The sequence below is a fragment of the Heloderma suspectum genome, chromosome W (assembly GCF_057233095.1).
Source record: "Heloderma suspectum isolate Gila_16-S chromosome W, 16-S_ref, whole genome shotgun sequence".
NCBI lineage: Eukaryota > Metazoa > Chordata > Lepidosauria > Squamata > Helodermatidae > Heloderma > Heloderma suspectum.
This window is the reverse complement of record NC_139475.1, coordinates 60,055,409-60,072,803: the sequence shown is the minus strand read 5'-3', so window position 1 is coordinate 60,072,803 and position 17,395 is coordinate 60,055,409. Positions and strand designations below refer to the sequence as shown.

The following is a 17,395-nucleotide window of genomic DNA, read 5'->3' as shown; positions in this document are numbered from 1 at the left end:
CTGCAGATAAAAATCAGCTGTGAAACCAAATGCCCCTTAAAAAGTAAACAATGTCAAATTTCTCTTGAAATTTCTCTTCAATCTTTCAATGTCTCAGGTATTGCCCTGAATGTCGTAATGATGCAAGTGAGGTAGTTTTGGCTGGTGAGAAGCTGAAAGAAAGCAAAAAAAAATCTAAGATGGCATCTGCTAACTCATCCTCTCAGCGGGACTGGGGCAAGGTAGGTGTACCCTGGTCTTGCTGTCTCGCAATGCTAAACCCGCTATGAAAGTCCAAGGGGAGTGACAGCCACTATAGCCATATTATCTGAAGGTGTACCTTGACAACTATGCTGGCAGTCTGTTGGGGAGCTCAGAGGACAGTTGCCAGTTGGGAGTGCCCTGCTTTGGAAACGCCCATCTCTGAACAACCTAGGGCCAGGAGTGGGCAGCAGGTTTGCATCTCATATCATGGTATGTGCAGCTGGGAGGACCTGTGGGCTGATTCTCTACTAACCTTAGAGATGGGGTTGCTTTATTACGACTTTATAAAGGGGGTAGGAGTGGGATATAGCCAGTGAATGTGGCTGCCTTTAGAATGTCAAATGTTCCCCTATACTAAGCACAATGGCCCGCTCTGCATGCAGTGGTTCGTTCCTGGCTTTACAACTCTGGCTTGTTGGGGGAGAAACCAGCCAGAGTTCTGGGTTTGGTTGTAATGCTAATGGAGCAGCCCGGCTTGTTTATCAGCACCTGTTGGCAGGAGGAGCCAAGCAGGAGCGATCAAGCTCTGTGCACTAGCATGCTGGCTCGCTGACAGCAACCCCTGGGTTACTGTTGTGTGTGAACTGGGTCAGTGGATCCGTGGGCTAACTTGTGGCAGTTTCTCTTTAACTTGTGGCTTTTTTTAAAAGGGCATGGCATGTGTGGGCCGCACTAGGGAATGTACCATTGTCCCATCGAATCATTATGGACCAGTCCCTGGGATTCTAGTTGGAACCATGTGGAAGTTCAGAGTCCAGGTGAGATGCCATATCTGGTCCCATGCTTGTTCCAGTGTCGGATGGGTGGGTTCGTGAGCAGCTCACTGGATGCAAATGTGCACAACGTTCCATAAATTTGGAGGGAGAGAGAACAGAACCTATACAGAGGGGGTGGGAAGTTACTTTTCTTGTAGTCAGAGTTGCAAGAGACTACAAACTCTAAAGAATGGCAAGTGTGTGTTCTTCTTTTGTTCTTGTCAGGGTGGAAACTGAGCCCATAGAGCCCCAGAGCAGTTCTGATTCTGAGGAGGATCAGCAATCCATGGGAGAGGAGCCGGCTCATCCCTCACAAGCACAGCAGCTGGCAGAGATTCCTCCTGCCAGCAGTCCTGGGATAGATAGTGACCCTGGCAGTGAGAGAGCGCTGGAGGGGGGCTTGCTGGAAGCTCGGCGCAGACGCAGGGAGCGACAGATGGAGGGTGCCGAAGGAGGCGTACCGCACATTTGGTGTGCAAATGGTCGCGTCCCGAGGACCCAAGGGAAAGAGGGAGGATCTCTCCCTAGCCCATAAGTTCAGGGTCTTCCCACGGTTCTCCTTCAAACGGGGACCAGCTGCCTTACCTGGAGCTTAGGCTACTCTGCTATCTTTCCCCAGGGCTGTTCCTTGCTTAGTCGCTAGTGATTAGTATCTGTAAGAGTCATAAAGGAATAAAGCCTCGGAAAGAATCCTCGCTGTCTGTGTCCTGAGTTGGCTATTGGAGGGGACTGCAAGAGGCAGCTAGGGCACTCCTCACAGTTCTTGTGGTCCCTGCACCATTATGCTGTTGCCTCTTGGCCAGCTGAAATGTGAAGGACCGTCACCCCTATATTCTGCGCTTGCTTGTTGTGCGTTTTATTGTGTACTTGTGCAGCATACTGTCCAGGCCTCCAAAAGCAAGGGGATGGGTATAGCTGGAGGAACAGATGGAACTGTTCTATGTCCATTACCAGTGAAAGCTTTCTGTCCCTCCCTCTCATGTGGTCCCTCAGTCACTGACTATTTCCAGGTGGATTTGCCTGTGCTGAAAATTGCCTGATGCCAAAGACAAACCCCTGACCTGTGGAATTGGTACTTCTTCATTCAGGTGAGCGAGTCTGGTGTCCACAGGCCCCATGTTGCAGGTATTCATGGCAGAAGCAATGATGGAGCCTATTCCTTGGTCCTGGCAGGAGGCTATGAAGATGATGTAGTAAGTGATGTCTGTGTGGTTCCTTCTTGTTGTCCCCTCTCTTCCCCAGAAGACCCAACAGTAAACTTGGCATTTGTGTTCTAAGTGGACACGTATTTAAGAAGTAGAGAGATTTACCCCACATTTCTCCCCTGCCTCTGGTCGAACTGTTCTTCCTTATTTATTTATTTATTTATTTATTTATTTATTTAAAACATTTGTATCCCGCCCTATATCATTAAGATCTCAGGGCGGTGTACAGATAAAATCAATTTAAACGGTATAAAACATATAATTTAAACAGCTAAAAACATATTAAACCATTAAGCTAATGCCAATTATCTAAAACAATAAAACAGTTAAAACAGTGTGCTACTTGAGGGAATGCATTTGGTCCTCAGAGGCTTTTGTAAACAGCCATGTTTTTATTTGGTGCCTTAGAACCTAATTCCACAGCAGACCATTTCCTTAACCATCCTGGTCTCCAGTTATCTGCTGCTGACTTCTTCTCTTGTCACCTCTCCTCATTTAACAGCCCGTGTCCTCTCCCCACAGCCCTGTATTAACCTGTACATCTGGTTAAGGTACACTGAAAGTCAGTAATACCCAAGCTTTTGCTGTGCAAGGAAAATCAGTTGAAAAATTAAAAGGTGGTTGTGAGCTCAAAACACTCATTTGTGAAGGAGGCTGCCCACCACATATCTGCATGTTCTTGCCTCCTTCCAACGTCCCTTGACTGCATGAATTGTGAATTATTTGTCCAGTATCTCCTGATGCAGAAAATAAGCAAGATTTGCTTCCCTTTGGAGGAGGATTGCAGAGCAACACCAAGCTGAGGCAGAAGTGGGAAATGCTGAGGTGAGGAAAAATGCAGTAGAGGATACTCTTTGGAAAAGGGTGACAGGAGCAGAAGAACTAGATGCCACTCTGCACCAGTGGAAGTAGTGGAGCTGTGGAACCGATTCCAGCTACTTGAGAATGAGATTGGAGGGCAGCCCGCAGAGGAAGAATTACAGGGATTACATGAAACTGAGCAAGAGGCTGAAGGTCAGTCAAGCAGAGGCGATGAAACCCAGGCCTACAACAAGAAGAGAAGAGTGATAGTAGTGGGAGACTCCTTGCTGCGTGGGATCAAGACCCAAGTATGTTGCGAAGACCCGTGGACTCGCCAGGTGTGCTGTCTCCTGGGAGGACAGATTAGAGACGTTACTGAAAGGTTGCCTGCACTCATAAAGCCCACTGACAGGTATCCCTTTCTTCTCATCCATGTGGGAACAAATGATACCGCCAAGCGGAGCTACGAAGAAATCACGTCAGGCTTTGGGAAGGAAACTCAGGGACTTGGGGCCCAGATAGTTTTCTCATCCATCCTTCCTGTAGTTAGAAGAGGGATAGAAAGGGAACGAAAAATACTCCGGGTGAATGACTGGCTACGAAGGTGGTGCCGATGAGAGAGATTTGGGTTCTGGGACCACGGGCTATACTTCCTGGAAGTTGGCTGTTGGCAGGGGACAGGTTGCACCTCACAAGGGCTGGGAAGAATGTGTTTGGTCACAGCATGAAGAACATCATCAGGAGGGCTTTAAATTGAATCCTACGGGGAAGGGAGAGGTAAAGTTGGGGGTAACAGTGGACGTAGGCGCATGCACTGCAACGGAGAGAACAGCTCTGATAGCGCCCAATAATAGTCTTCAGACACATGTAGGAAGAAAGCCAGACTATGAAGCACATGGTCTTCGATGTCTATATACTAATGCCCAGAGTATGGGAAACAAACAGAGCGAACTTGAACTCTTAATACAGGAGGGAAATTATGACTTGATAGGTGTAACTGAGACTTGGTGGGATGACTCTCATGACTGGTATACAGCAATTGAAGGATATAACATGTTCAGAAAGAACAGAGGGGACAGAAAGGGAGGTGGGGTTGCACTGTATGTGAAAAAAACATATCTCTGCACAGAAATACAGGAGGAGGAGCTTGGTAGCCCTATCGAGAGCATCTGGATAAAAATAAATGGAGCAAAGAAGAAAAGGAACCTGGTGGCTGGAGTCTACTACCGGCCACCCAATCAAGGAGAAGACAAGGATGAAACTTTTGAAAAGCGAATAGCCAATGTTTTAAGGAAGCATGATGTAGTAGTAATGGGGGACTTCAATTTCCTTGATATTTGTTGGGAGACAATTTCTGCAAAACATGGCCCCTCCAGGAAATTCCTGACTTGTGTGGCGGACAACTTCCTCCTACAGAAAGTAGAAGAAGAAACTAGAGGATTGGCTATCCTTGACTTGATCCTAATGAATAGAGATGACTTAGTGGATAAAGTAGCAGTTACAGGAACTCTGGGGGAAAGCGACCATGTTATACTTGAGTTCTTGGTTCTAAGGGAAGCAAAAGCCGAGTGTAGCCAAACGCGTACCCTAGATTTTAGGAAAGCTGATTTCAGTAAACACAGAACAATGATAAGTAAAGCCCCATGGCAAGCAGCTCTAACGAGAAAAGGAGTCCAAGATGGGTGGGAGCTTTTAAAAAAGGAAATTCTCAAGGCACAATTACAAACAATTCCAACAAGAAGAAAAGGTGGAAGACAACAGAAGAAGCCCATGTGGCTAAAAGCAACAAAAATGCTTTCTTCAGCTACGTGCATGGTCAAAGACAGGGGAAAGAAATGGTTGTTCAGCTATTAAATAAGGATGGCAAAATAACAGAGGACCAAGAAAAGGCAGAGGTGCTCGATTCCTACTTTGGCTCAGTCTTCTCCCGAAAGAGGGTCTATGACCCCCCTGGCAAAGGCAAAGTACAGGCTGAAGAGGCAGGATTGCAGCTTGAGAGCGATAGGCATATGGTCAAGGAACACCTAATTACTCTGAATGAGTTCAGATCTCCAGGGCCAGATGAACTGTACCCTATAGTAATAAAGGAACTGGCAGAAGAACTCTCAGAACCGCTATCTATTCTCTTTGAGCAGTCATGGAGGACGGGTGAAGTGCCTGATGACTGGAGGAGGGCTAATGTTGTCCCTGTCTTCAAAAAGGATAAAAAGGAGGAACCTGGGAACTACAGACTAGTCAGTCTGACATCAATCCCTGGGAAAATTCTGGAGCAGATGATAAAGCAATCCAATACTTCTGTAAGTGTCAGGGTGGACACTGAGCCCATAGAATCCCAGAGTAGTTCTGATTCTGAGGAAGAGCAGTCGCTCCTGGGAGAGGAGCGTGCTCCTCTTTCCCAGGACTAACAGCTGATGGAGATTCCTCCCACCAGCATTCCTAGTTTAGTTAGCAGTCCAGGGAGTGACCAAGCGCAGATAGCAGACTTGGTGGATGCGCGATGCAGACGCAGAGAGCGGCGCCAGATGGAGGGCGCGGAAAGGAGGCAAAGTGCCAGGTTGGCGCGCAAACAACGGCTGCGCCCAGAGGATCCAAGGGAAAAGGGGAGGGACTCTCCCTAGTCCTTAAGTTCAGGGGTCTGCCAGTAATTCCCTTTTAAATGGGGACCAACTGTTCCAGCGTAGGGCATAGGTACTGTGCTGCTCAGATCTAGTTGCAATCGGTATAGTTGTTAAGTTGTAAAAGAAGAATAAAGCTTTGAAAGGAATTCCTTTGTCTGTGTCTGGATTTGGCCACTGGTTTAGACAGAGAGAGACCTCCAAGGCGCCCTTGACAGTAAGCACCTCGAAAACAATGCCGTGATTACTCGAAGCCAACATGGATTTGTCAAGAACAAATCCTGCCAGACAACTCTGATCTCATGTTTTGATCAGGTCACCTCCCTTGTGGACTGTGGGAATGCTGTAGACATCATATACCTCGACTTCAGCAAAGCTTTCGACAAAGTGCCCCATGATATCCTGATGAGCAAACTAGCTCAAAGTGGGCTAGATGAAACAACGATCGGGTGGATCCACAGTTGGCTACAGAATCGGAGTCAAAGAGTGCTTATCAATGGGATCTTCTCAAACTGGGGAGAGGTCACGAGTGGGGTACCGCAGGGCTCAGTCCTGGGCCCAGGACTCTTCAACATTTGTATTAATGACTTGGAGGAGGAGGTGCAGGGAATGCTGATCGCATTTGCAGATGACACAAAATTGGGCGGGATAGCTAATACCCTGGAAGACAGAAACAAAATTCAAAGTGATCTTGATAGACTGGAGTGCTGGGTAGAAAACAACAGAATGACATTTAATAGGGATCAATGCCAAGTTCTGCACCTCGGAAAAAGAAACCAAATGCAGAGTTACAAGGTGGGGGATATGTGGCTCAACAACACTACAAGCGAGAAGGATCTTGGAATTGTTGTCGATCACAAGCTGAATATGAGCCACCAATGTGATGTGGCTGCAAAAAAAGGCAAATGCTATTCTGGGCTGCATTCATAGAAGCATAGCTTCCAAATCCCGGGAAGTACTAGTTCCCCTCTACTCAGCACTGGTTAGGCCTCATCTGGAGTACTGTGTCCAGTTCTGGGCACCACAGTTGAAGAAGGATGCAGACAAGCTGGAGAGGGTTCAGAGGAGGGCAACGAAGATGATCAGGGGACTGGAAACAAAGCCCTATGAGGAGAGACTGAAAGAACTGGGCGTGTTTAGCCTTGAGAAGAGAAGACTGAGGGGAGATAGGATAGCGCTCTTCAAGGACTTGAAAGGCTGTCGCAGAGAGGAAGGCCAGGATCTCTTCTCAATCATCCCAGAGTGCAGGACATGGAAGAATGGGCTCCAGTGACAGGAAGCCAGATTCCGGCTGAACATCATGAAAACCTTCCTGACTATTAGAGCAATACGACAACAGAACCAATTCCCTGGGCAGGTGGTGGGCTCTCCCACACTGGAGGCATCAAGATGAGGCTGGTCAGCCATCTGTCAGGGATGCTCTGACTTGGATTCCTGCCTTGAGCAGGGGGTTGGACTCGATGGCCTTGTGGGCCCCTTCCAACCCTACTCTTCTATGATTCTGTGAGGATGCCAATGCTTTTTAAGTTGCTCCTCTGGGCTTGCCAGCTTTGAATTTGGAGTCAGCTCAGAGCAGTGACTCATGGAGAAATGCCCGGTGGACTTCCCCAAGGTGGGGGTAGTAGTGTTATTTTAGACTTCAAAGGGAATTGTTTGGGGTATAAAAGTATGTTTCTAGTTTTAACTTGGGATACGTATGCAGAAATGTGCACTAGGTATTGGGAACGATGGTCTGAGCTCTCTGAGTATGGGAAGTAAGCCACTTCTGTCTGTCTGTATGATGCATGGCGCAGTGTTGGTGCATGGTGAATGCAGTTATCAGTTCTCCTATAGTAGATAAAGTCTTATTTCATTTCTATACTGCCCAATAGCTGGAGCTCTGTGGGCGGGTCACAAAAATTAAAACCACAAAGCTCAGCACAAAACAATATAAAATATGAACGCTAACAACCACAATATAACAGTACAACCACAATAAAACCTAGCAGCAATGCAGAGATTTAAAATAGAGATTTAATGCACCAGAGCTAAAAGGCTAGGAAGCCAAAGTGCCTGGGAAAATAAAAAGGTCTTCACCTCGCGCCGGAAGGAGCGCAACGTGGGTGCCAGGCAAACCTCTCTAGGGAGCTCATTCCGCAGCTGGGGTGCCACAGCAGAAAAGGCCCTCTTCCTGGTAGCCACCTGCCTCACTTCCTTTGGCAGGGGCTCCCAGAGAAGGAATGCTGGGTATGATCTTAAGGTCCAGGCAGGCACATAGGAGGAGGCGATCCTTCAGATAACCTAGCCCCAAGCCCTTTAGGGCTTTGAATGTTAATTCCACCACTTTGAATTGGGCCCGGAAACGGGCTGGCAGCCAGTGCAGCTGGAAAGGTACTGGTGTAATGTGATTTCGTTGGCCAGATCCTGTTAACAGTCTTGCTGCCCTAGTTTGGACCAGCTGAAGTTTCCGGACCGTTTTCAAAGGCAGCCCCATGTATAACACATTGCAGCAAACCCGACGAGAGGTTACCAGAGCATGGATAACTGGAGCTGGGCTCTCTCTGTCCAGATAAGGGCACAGTTGGTATACCAGCCTAAGCTGATAAAAAGTGCTCCGTGCCACTGAGTTCACCTGTGCCTCAAGTGACAGCTCTGGGTCCAAGAGCACCCCCAAACTATGAACCTGCTCCTTTAGGGGGAGTGCAACCCCCTCCAGAACAGGTCGAACATCGCCTAGCCGGGCAGACGAACCACCCACTAACAGTACCTCCATCTTGTCTGGATTGAGCTTCAGTTTATGGGCCTGCATCCAGTCCATTACCGTGCCCAGGCACTGATTCAGAACAGCCACTGCCTCACCTGGGTTTGATGAGAAAGAGGTGGAGCTGGGTGTCATCTGCATATTGATGGCACCTCAGCCCACACCTCCGGATAACCTCCCCCAGCGGTTTCATGTAGATGTTAAACAGCATGGGGGATAAAACAGACCCCTGTGGAATCCCATGGCATAATTGCCGTGGCACAGAGCAATAATCCCCCAGCACCACCTTCTGGAGTCAGCCATCCAAGTAGGAGCGGAACCATGGCAGTGCAGTGCCTCCAACTCCCAACTCAGACAACCTATCCAGAAGGATATCATGGTCAATGGTATTGAAGGCCGCTGAGAGGTCCAGGAGAATCAGCAGGGTCGCACTCGCCCTGCCCCTCTCCCTGCAGAGGTCATCCCACAGGACGACCAGGGCAGTTTCCGTTCCAAAACCGGGCGTGAAGCCCGACTGAAATGGATCTAGATAATCGGTTTCATTCAAGAGTGCCTGGAGCTGTCCTGCAACCACCCGCTCAAGCACCTTGCCCAGGAAGGGGATGTTGGCCACCGGCCTGTACTTGTCAACGTCCTCTGGGTCCAGGTTTTAAAGAGGCCAGCACCACTTCCTCTCTCAAGGAGGAATTTGCAGCCTCCTGGACCCAGCCAGACATCCCCTCCTCGTTTGGTGTAATAAGCCATGAGGGGCAAGGGTCGGGCACACAAGTGGTCCACCGGACTTGGCCAAGCATCTTGTCTGCCTCCTCGGGCCTCAATAACTGCAACTCATTCAATAGAACTGGACCAGACAGGGCTCTGGACACCTCTATCAATGGAACTGCACTAATTGTGTCCAATCCATGGCGAATCCGAGCGACTTTATCATCAAAGTGCCATGCGAACTTGTCACAGCATGCAGCTAAGGGTTCCAGTGTCCCTCTCCCCGGCCCAGGATGTAACAGGCTGCGAACCACTCGGGAAAGCTCCGCTGGACGACACTGAGAAGATGCAATGCTGGTGGAAAAGAACCGCCTCTTTGCCACCCTCACCGCCACAGAGTAGGCTCGATAGTGAGCTCTAACCCGTGTTCGGTCAGACTCAGCACGAGTTTTCCTCCACCTGCGTTCCAGCCGTCTCCCCTCTTGCTTCATTGCCCTCAGCTCGGGTGTATACCAAGGAGCTGGCTGGGCTCTGCGCAGAGGGAGAGGGCGCTTGGGCGCGATCGTGTCAACCGCCCGAGTCATCTGAGCGTTCCACAGAGCGACCTGGGCTTCGACAGGAGCACCAGCCCTAGCAGCAGGAAAACCCCCCAGAGCCCTCTGGAATCCATCAGAATCCATCAGCCTCCGGGGGTGGGCCATTTAAATAGGTCCCCCACCCTTGCAGAGGGGAAAGGCTGCTGAGAGTCCAAACCTCAGTCGGAAGTGATCTGACCATGACAGGGGGACAGACGTTAATTCCCCCGCTTTCAGATCACCATCCTCCTGCCCAGTTGAGAAAACCAGATCAAGCGCGTGTCCTTCCACGTGTGTCGGGCCAGTGACATGTTGGGACAGCCCCATGGTTGTCATGGCAGCCATGAAGTCCTGAGCCGCCCCGAGTACAGCAGCCCCGGCGTGGAAGTTGAGGTCCCCCAGGACCATCATCCTAGGGGTCCTCAATACCAAGCCCGAGACCACCTCCGTCAGCTCAGGCAGGGAGTCTGATGGGCAGTGGGGTGGGCGGCACACCAGCAGAATCCCTAATCTGTCCCGGCTACCCAACACAAGGTACAGACACTCAGGATCCACACTCAAATGAACAGGAATATACAGTCTACAGTATATGCTGACCCTGAGAGGTGGTAATATAAGGAAAAGCCAAGAGCTGTTTAGGGTTATCTCTGTCTTTTTATATATTGGTAAAGCCAGAGTGTGGCAGAGACAGAACTAAAAATTCTCTCTTCAAATGTTGCCCGTTGGGGAGGACATTGTATTGGCATCAGAGCAGGGCTTGACATAGGTCATATAAGGGATTGAAACGGGGCTGGAAAAATATTTCAGAATTCCTTGGGTGCCATAATAGAAACCTTAAGCGTAAATTGGTGAATATAGGCAAACATCAAAGCGTTTAAGTGCCAACATCGGTTTATTCAGGTGCCTGAGTGACCAGGTAATTGGGATCTTTCCAGCCCTGGATTGAATTATGTGACTATATTCCAGGATCACGGGAATTCGTTTACTTACACGGGAAGTGGAGGCCGTGACCTTTCTGGGAACAAACGTACAGCTGAACAGTCTTGTGATCAAAAGCTTACGAACATGAACAGGTGAGGAGAACAGCAGTCTTGCTTCCAAGAGATTGGCAGAATGTGGGGAACTGTCAAAGCCCAATAAATAAGTCTGTTTTCTCTGAGCACACATCTTTTTAAATAGCATTTTCATACTGTAGCAGCCATATCGGGGGTCAGACTAAGTAGCCTCATGCAGTCTCATGCTTCATGTTCTTGCTGAGCTCTGGCTCTCTGAAATATATGTTTGTAAGCTGACGAGACACAGGAATTTCTTGTCAACAAAGGCTAAGGTCAGCATAGAATTGTATATCTTGTTCTCTGCTGTTCTCTGCTTACCATGGCTACTCTATAACCCATTTCTTGTATTATAAACAATGGTGCTAGGAGAAGAAATGTTGAGGACTGCAACCCCACGCGGGAGGGAGAGGAGGAGCCATTTCCTATGTGTCACAATATCTATAAAAACAATGTGCTGATGTAAATCGGGGCTTCTGGCTCTTTGGAAGTGATTCCAGCCTTAAGCCCGCGCGTTAAATAAAGAAACTCTTTTTCCTTCACTCCGTGGTCTCTCTGACTCTGAGTTCTGCAACAATACAGTTAATGTTTAGTGGTCTGTCTACAGTGGTGGCTCGTGCCTTATTGGTCACTTTCTAGTTTGCATGTCTTCTGCAGAACATCACTTTTATCCTTTTTATATAGATAACACATTGAAAAGGTCCCTTGGGCAACTGCTTCTCAATCTGTCAGATTATTCTCTCTTCTTGACTACAACAATTTTTCTTCCATTATTTGAAAGTCCTGTTGCGGTCATTTGAACTGCTGAAGAGACAAGGTGCCTTCCAGTTTGTTTTAGATATTATACTGAGATGCTGCTTGCCTCCTTCAGGATGTAGTGGCAGCATCTAAACTTAACTTAGGGTTCTTCTGTGTGTCTCTCTCCCCCACCCCTTACTTTCATATGTTCTCAGTGATCACTTGAAACAAAGTTCTGGTCGCAGAGTTCTTTTGTCCTTGACCCGACTAGCGCTCCCCCCTTCCATGATAGGAAGAATCATGGAGTGGAGAATCAGAATTCATCTGGGGGCCAGATGTTGTCAGGGTGCAGGCCCCCACCCTGACATCACTGGGTCCACAGCTTCGCTCCTCTTTTGCCTTCCACATGTACAGAAGGTGAAAGAGGACCAAACCTCACAGCCAGTGCTTTCAGGAGCTGGCTGAGTTCTGACCTCCAGATTCAGCCAGCTTCTTGAAGTTCCAGCTGAGTGTGCAGCTGGCTTTGCTCCTCCTGCCCCCTCGCTCTTCTGAGGAGTCAGGGCTTTACCCCCAAAGTGCCATAAACTGACCTGTGGGCCAGAGGTTCCTCATCTCTGATCTACCCCATCCAAGGATTAAGTTTTCCATGCAGCCCCACCAACATATCCTTCTTTTGTTTATTTCTGCAGGGCTTTGGCGCTGAACTGTAGTGCTCCAATCAATGATAAAGACGGTGCAGAGGCAAAGGACTGGAGAGCTGGGAAGCCAGTTAGGGTGGTGCGGAACATGAAGGGGGGCAGGCACAGCAAATACGCCCCCAAGGACGGGAACCGATACGATGGCATATATAAGGCAAGGAAGCATGTGCTTGGTTTATACAAGTGGAATTTAAAGCAGCCTCAAAGCTTTGAGAAAGGAAGGGAATTCTTTCCCCTGCCAAGCAACTGTTAGAGAAACCATGTTTGGCATTTAAATCTCTTCCCATTTCCTTTTTAAGGTGGTTAAATATTGGCCTGAAACAGGGAAATCTGGCTTCTTAGTGTGGCGCTACCTGCTCAGGAGAGATGATGAGGAGCCAGCCCCCTGGACCAAGGAAGGGAAGGACAGGGTGAAGAAACATGGGCTGATGATGCAGGTGAGCCACGTTGTGGGGGGGTTGGACTAGGGATGTATGGACTGTGTAAAATCCGCTCTGTCTGTGCTTTGTGGATTGTCAGGCGCCTTTTGTTCCGTTGTCCCCTCAGAGACGGATACGAATATTTTTTTCGTCATGCGGAAAAATATGTAAATAATTACGTAGGTATTTACATAATTTACCTTGGTACGTAACATTTAGCGTATTCTCCCCCATTCCGTTCAGTGTTTCCTCAGCAGAAACTTACATATCTTCCTACAAATTTATATGCGTAAATTTCGGGGAAGTAAAAAAAAAATCATCCGAAAACCCACCGACTCCACGCGGCCTGAGGGGGTCGCTCCGTAGCAGATTCTGCACGTCGGATTCTTAGAAATCCAAGCTTATTTTAGTACATCTTGAATTTCTCCAGCATCCCTAGGTTGGACAGTATTTCTCTTTGAAGGGCCACGGTAAGCAGCTTTTGTGTGGGGCAACAGTGATACTGGCATGTGTACTAACAGCTAGACACTCTGCCTATCTGTTATGCAGACTGTTTTAGAAATGCAGGCTTATGCGGTGTTTTGTGCCGCTTAAAATGGCTTTGTTTCATCTTACACAAGTGCTTGCACTATTCAGGTGCATACTGTAAATAGCTTTTTAATGTTGTGTTTTCCGTACCCTAAACCTTTAGCTTTTGAGTGGGGCATCTTCTCCCATGCAGTTGTTAAGCAAGCTAGAAACTGCCCCAATAGTTACTTTTGTTTAATAGCTATTGCGCTAAAAAAATTGCAGAAGCATCTGCCAGTTTTACTTTTACCACAACAGCTACAGTGGAACATGGCTAGGTTTTGATGGAAGATGGTTTACACTGGTAATGTTTCAATAGTCAGTTTGAGGCTTCATAGGATACTTGGTGGCTTCCTTGACAATACACGTGCCCTGTTCCCCTATATCTCCCATTGATGTAGACATGCACGGTGTCAAGTGTTAGTTCTTGATGCTGATGGCAGCAAGAGCAGTGCTGTGATCAATGGAATTAGATCATGCACCCCAACAATTTATGGCAAGAGAAAAGGAACTTGAGAGCACCCCTGATAGATCAGACTAAAGATCTATCTAATGCAGCATTCTGTTGCAATAGTCATGTGTTTTTGGAGGTTTATGCCATGGCTAACCTTTTTGCATCCTCAATTTAGTATCCTGAAGGGTATCTGGAAGTTGTTGCAAACAAAGCTAAAGAAAACAGCAAGAAAACAGAAGAGGTTGAAACTCCAGGAAAAGGGAGGAGGAAGAGGAAATCTGGTAGGTTTCCCTTGTCGAATGGACTTAGCTGCAGTTTTCCTCTTACTTTTATTCCCCCCCCCAATCCTGTATGATTATTCTTTTTCCCAGGAAATGAAAGGGACCACACTGTCTCTCCTGCTGGCACACCAAAGAGGACTAAAGTGGTGGTCTACAAGCTCACACCCCAGCAGAAGTTTCTTATTAAAGACGATGAAGCCAATGCGAAGCTGTGGACTGAAACGCTAGAAGCCCTTAAGGATGGACCAGTAAGTGTGGGGTGGGTCACATTCATCCTAATAAAGAGCTGTGATGGACTGACTGCTGGTGTTCGGTTTGGTTTGGTTTGCCCTGCATGAGTCCTGGTCTAAACATACAGCAGAATTACATGGTTATTATTATTATTATTATTGCATTTATATCCCGCCTTTTTTCCTCTTGCAAGGAACCCAAGGCGGCTTACATTATCCTCCTCCTCTCTGTTGTATCCTCACAACAACAACCCTGTGAGGTAGGTTGGGCTGAGAGTCTGTGACTGGCCCAAAGTCACCCAGTGAGCTTCCATGGCCAAGTGGGGACTAGAACCCGGATCTTCCAGCTCCCAGTCTGTCACTCTCACCACTACACTACACTGGCTCTCTGGTTGAGTTCTTAAGGGAATAGATGCATCTAGAGTGGTACAGACTGTAGGTAGGAGACAGTATTTTTGAAAGGATTCCCACATTTTTTAAAAAGCACAAAAGAAAATGCAAGCTCCGTAGTCCCAGGGCATAGTTCGAAGGCACATGAGGCAGCCACATCGCTGAACCTACCCAGGTCCGGGTCTGGTCAGTGCTTGGAGGGGAGACCACCTGGGAACCACATGTAGCCACCTTGAGTTCCACAATGGAAGAAAGGTGAGATATAAATGTAATAAGGAAATACAGTAAGGGGAAATCTAATACAGCAGGGAGGAGTGTGGCGAAGAGTCCTTGTCCGTTCTGTACAACTTTTATACTTGCAGGCATTTCTTTTGCATAGGGGATGATTCTGTCATTCTCTGCTATGCTCCTCCATCCTGCATCTGGTCCACCTTTGTCTTTCTCCCCCTCGTATATCCACACCTGGTGCTCCCTTTGCTTGGAATGGCTTTGCTTGCTGTTCTGCCAAACTACTTCTGACTTTTCTGAGTCCTCCTTCAAGGCTCACTTTTTCAGCATGGCTTTTTCTGAACTGTCAGTATAGCATTACCTGTTTTTTCCATTGTTCCCACGCTCTCTCTTACCTTACCTGCCCTCTTCTTGTGATCATCCCAAACCACTCTCCTTTCTTTTCTCTCCCCCATGCCTCACAATCCCATCTTGACTCTAATGTAGCTAATTTAGAAACTGAAAAAACACATGGCATTTCGAAGTAGCAACTTTCTGAAGAGTCCAGCTGCACACAGTTTATGTGTATTTATATCTTGCCTTTCTTCAGTCTAAGGTAGCTAATGGGTATAATGTAAAATAAATAAAAGAATAAAGGCAACAGTGGATAAAAATGATTAAAAACAGCTGCTAAACTACTAAGCCTATCAAGGATACTCATGCAATAACATACTCCATTGATATAGTTTCCACTAAAATGAATTTAAACTAAAAACCACTTTGGAGAGTCATACTTTAAAATCCAGGTGGTTCCATCAAGCCTCCAAAGGCCCTAAAGCCTTCCTATGAAGCAGAGCTGGGTAACTTGCGTCCCTCTAGATGTTTTAGCCTTCAGCTCCCATCAGCCCTAACAATTGGCTGCGCTGGCTAGGCTTAATGGGAGTTGTAGGCCAAAACATCTAGATGGCCACAACTTCCCCATCTTTGCTATAAAGGATGTGGTGGAGGTATAAAGGATGTGGTCTTTACTCTGTGGTGGAAGGCCATCAAAGAAGAGGCAAGGCAGGCCACTCTGGGCAAGAGGCCCCAGAGTATAGGCGTCATCACAGAAGAGACCCCCTCTCATTCCAGCCAAACATGAGATTAGGATAGACAAGAGGGCCCCTATTGTTGATCTTTATATGGAGGCAGGCACATGTGGGGAAAAAGCAGTCTTTCAGGTATCCCAGTCTTGAACTGTACAGGGCTTTAAAGGTTGTGAATAGTGCTTGAGTTGGGCCTGGAAACAAATAGCCTGGGCAGTTGCTTCAATAGTGGTGGAACATGCTCCCAATAGCTGGCTCTACTAAGTTGGAGTATCTGGGCACTCTTCAAAGGCAGCCCGCATGGAGTGCATTGTAGTAGTACAGTTGTGATGTAACTGAGACGTGCAGCACCACAGCTGGATCTGCCTTCTCAGGGACCTGGCATTCGATGTTTCTGGCAGTGGGAATACGTGAAGAACAGGAATAGCAGTACCGTGACTACTCCAATTCTATCTCATGGCAGAAATTCCTGAACAAAGTGGAAGAAACCTTTCTGTGCATTTGCTGTCAGGAGGTGGTGTTTCGGCCAGTCACAACAGTGTGCCAGCACAACGTATGTAAGGTGAGTTGTTTATCTACATTACTGTGCCTATTTTAGAATGTCTGCTTTTCTAGAATTGTAAGTGCCTGAAACCTTCTGAATGGCTTTGGGTGGTGCGGGATTGTCTGAGGGGAAGACCTGATTTCACCAATATGCAGTGCTAGACTACAAGTTTCACTGCAGTAAGACTGCAGCACATAAGTGGTGTATTTTAACTATGCTTCAGTTCACTAGAAACACTCAAAAGAGCTTCAGCAGAAAAGTTAATGGTTGGCCTAACAGATCTAAGACATCCCCTGTCTCCTATAACAATATTTAAGATCAAATGGGAAGGCCCTATTAAACTTACTATGGATGTGCCAAGGGTAAGCTTGCTTGTGGATTTGCTGTTTTTATTTGGTGGCCATCTTTGTAATGATGTAATTTTAAATTGAGTTTGTAACAAGCCACATTGAACTTCGGGGAGGTGGGATAGTGGAGTATAAATGTTTCAAATAGGTAAATACTTGTGTCTTAATGCTGTGTTCCCTCACCCCTTAGTCTGGAAGGATTAGTCTGCCAGTACTTCACTGTTTCCTAGCAAAATCAGGCATTTCAAGAGTTTCAAAAGCTATGGCTTTTTGATGTCCTGCATGTGAGGAACCATTGCAGTTAAATCTTAAGTGGATGGGTTATGTCACTGTTACATATGCAAGCACTATTGTAAGACTTAACTGGTGTCTGTTTTCTTCCAGGCCTGCCTGAATAGATCCTTCCAAGCAGAAGTATACAGCTGCCCAGCATGCCGTTACAACCTTGGCAAAAACTATACGATGCAAGTGAACCAAACTCTACAGAGTCTTCTAAATCAGCTCTTCCCAGGCTACGGCAGTGGACGGTGATTCCAAAAAGCACTTCTAATTTCCTTTAAAATTGTTGTCCCCTCAAAAAAAAACCTTTATGAGGCTTTGGTGGGGCTTTATTTAAATAAATAGTCTTTCAGAAAAGCTTCTGTCCCTTCTCCCCCCCTCCTCTGAAAACTATGGCCCTGTTCGCATGTAATGACAACCCATGGGTTATCGGAGCAGCATGGGAGTGAGCGAGCTGCCACTCACCAC

The 17,395-nt window shown here is 47.4% G+C and overlaps 1 protein-coding gene across 1 annotated transcript in view; it reads left to right on the top strand.

Moving 5' to 3' along the window:
• Nucleotides 1-17,179, top strand: part of LOC146334067 (E3 ubiquitin-protein ligase UHRF1-like) — a 39,372-nt gene extending 22,193 nt beyond the window's left edge. The window contains exons 8-17 of the mRNA XM_084825091.1: nt 98-221; nt 894-1,001; nt 2,087-2,191; nt 10,603-10,709; nt 12,116-12,278; nt 12,424-12,561; nt 13,740-13,845; nt 13,936-14,093; nt 16,221-16,319; nt 17,033-17,179. Of these exons, the coding sequence (XP_084681217.1) occupies nt 98-221; nt 894-1,001; nt 2,087-2,191; nt 10,603-10,709; nt 12,116-12,278; nt 12,424-12,561; nt 13,740-13,845; nt 13,936-14,093; nt 16,221-16,319; nt 17,033-17,179 (1,255 nt within the window). The remainder of the gene's footprint in view (nt 1-97; nt 222-893; nt 1,002-2,086; nt 2,192-10,602; nt 10,710-12,115; nt 12,279-12,423; nt 12,562-13,739; nt 13,846-13,935; nt 14,094-16,220; nt 16,320-17,032) is intronic.
• Nucleotides 17,180-17,395: the final 216 nt, after the last annotated feature.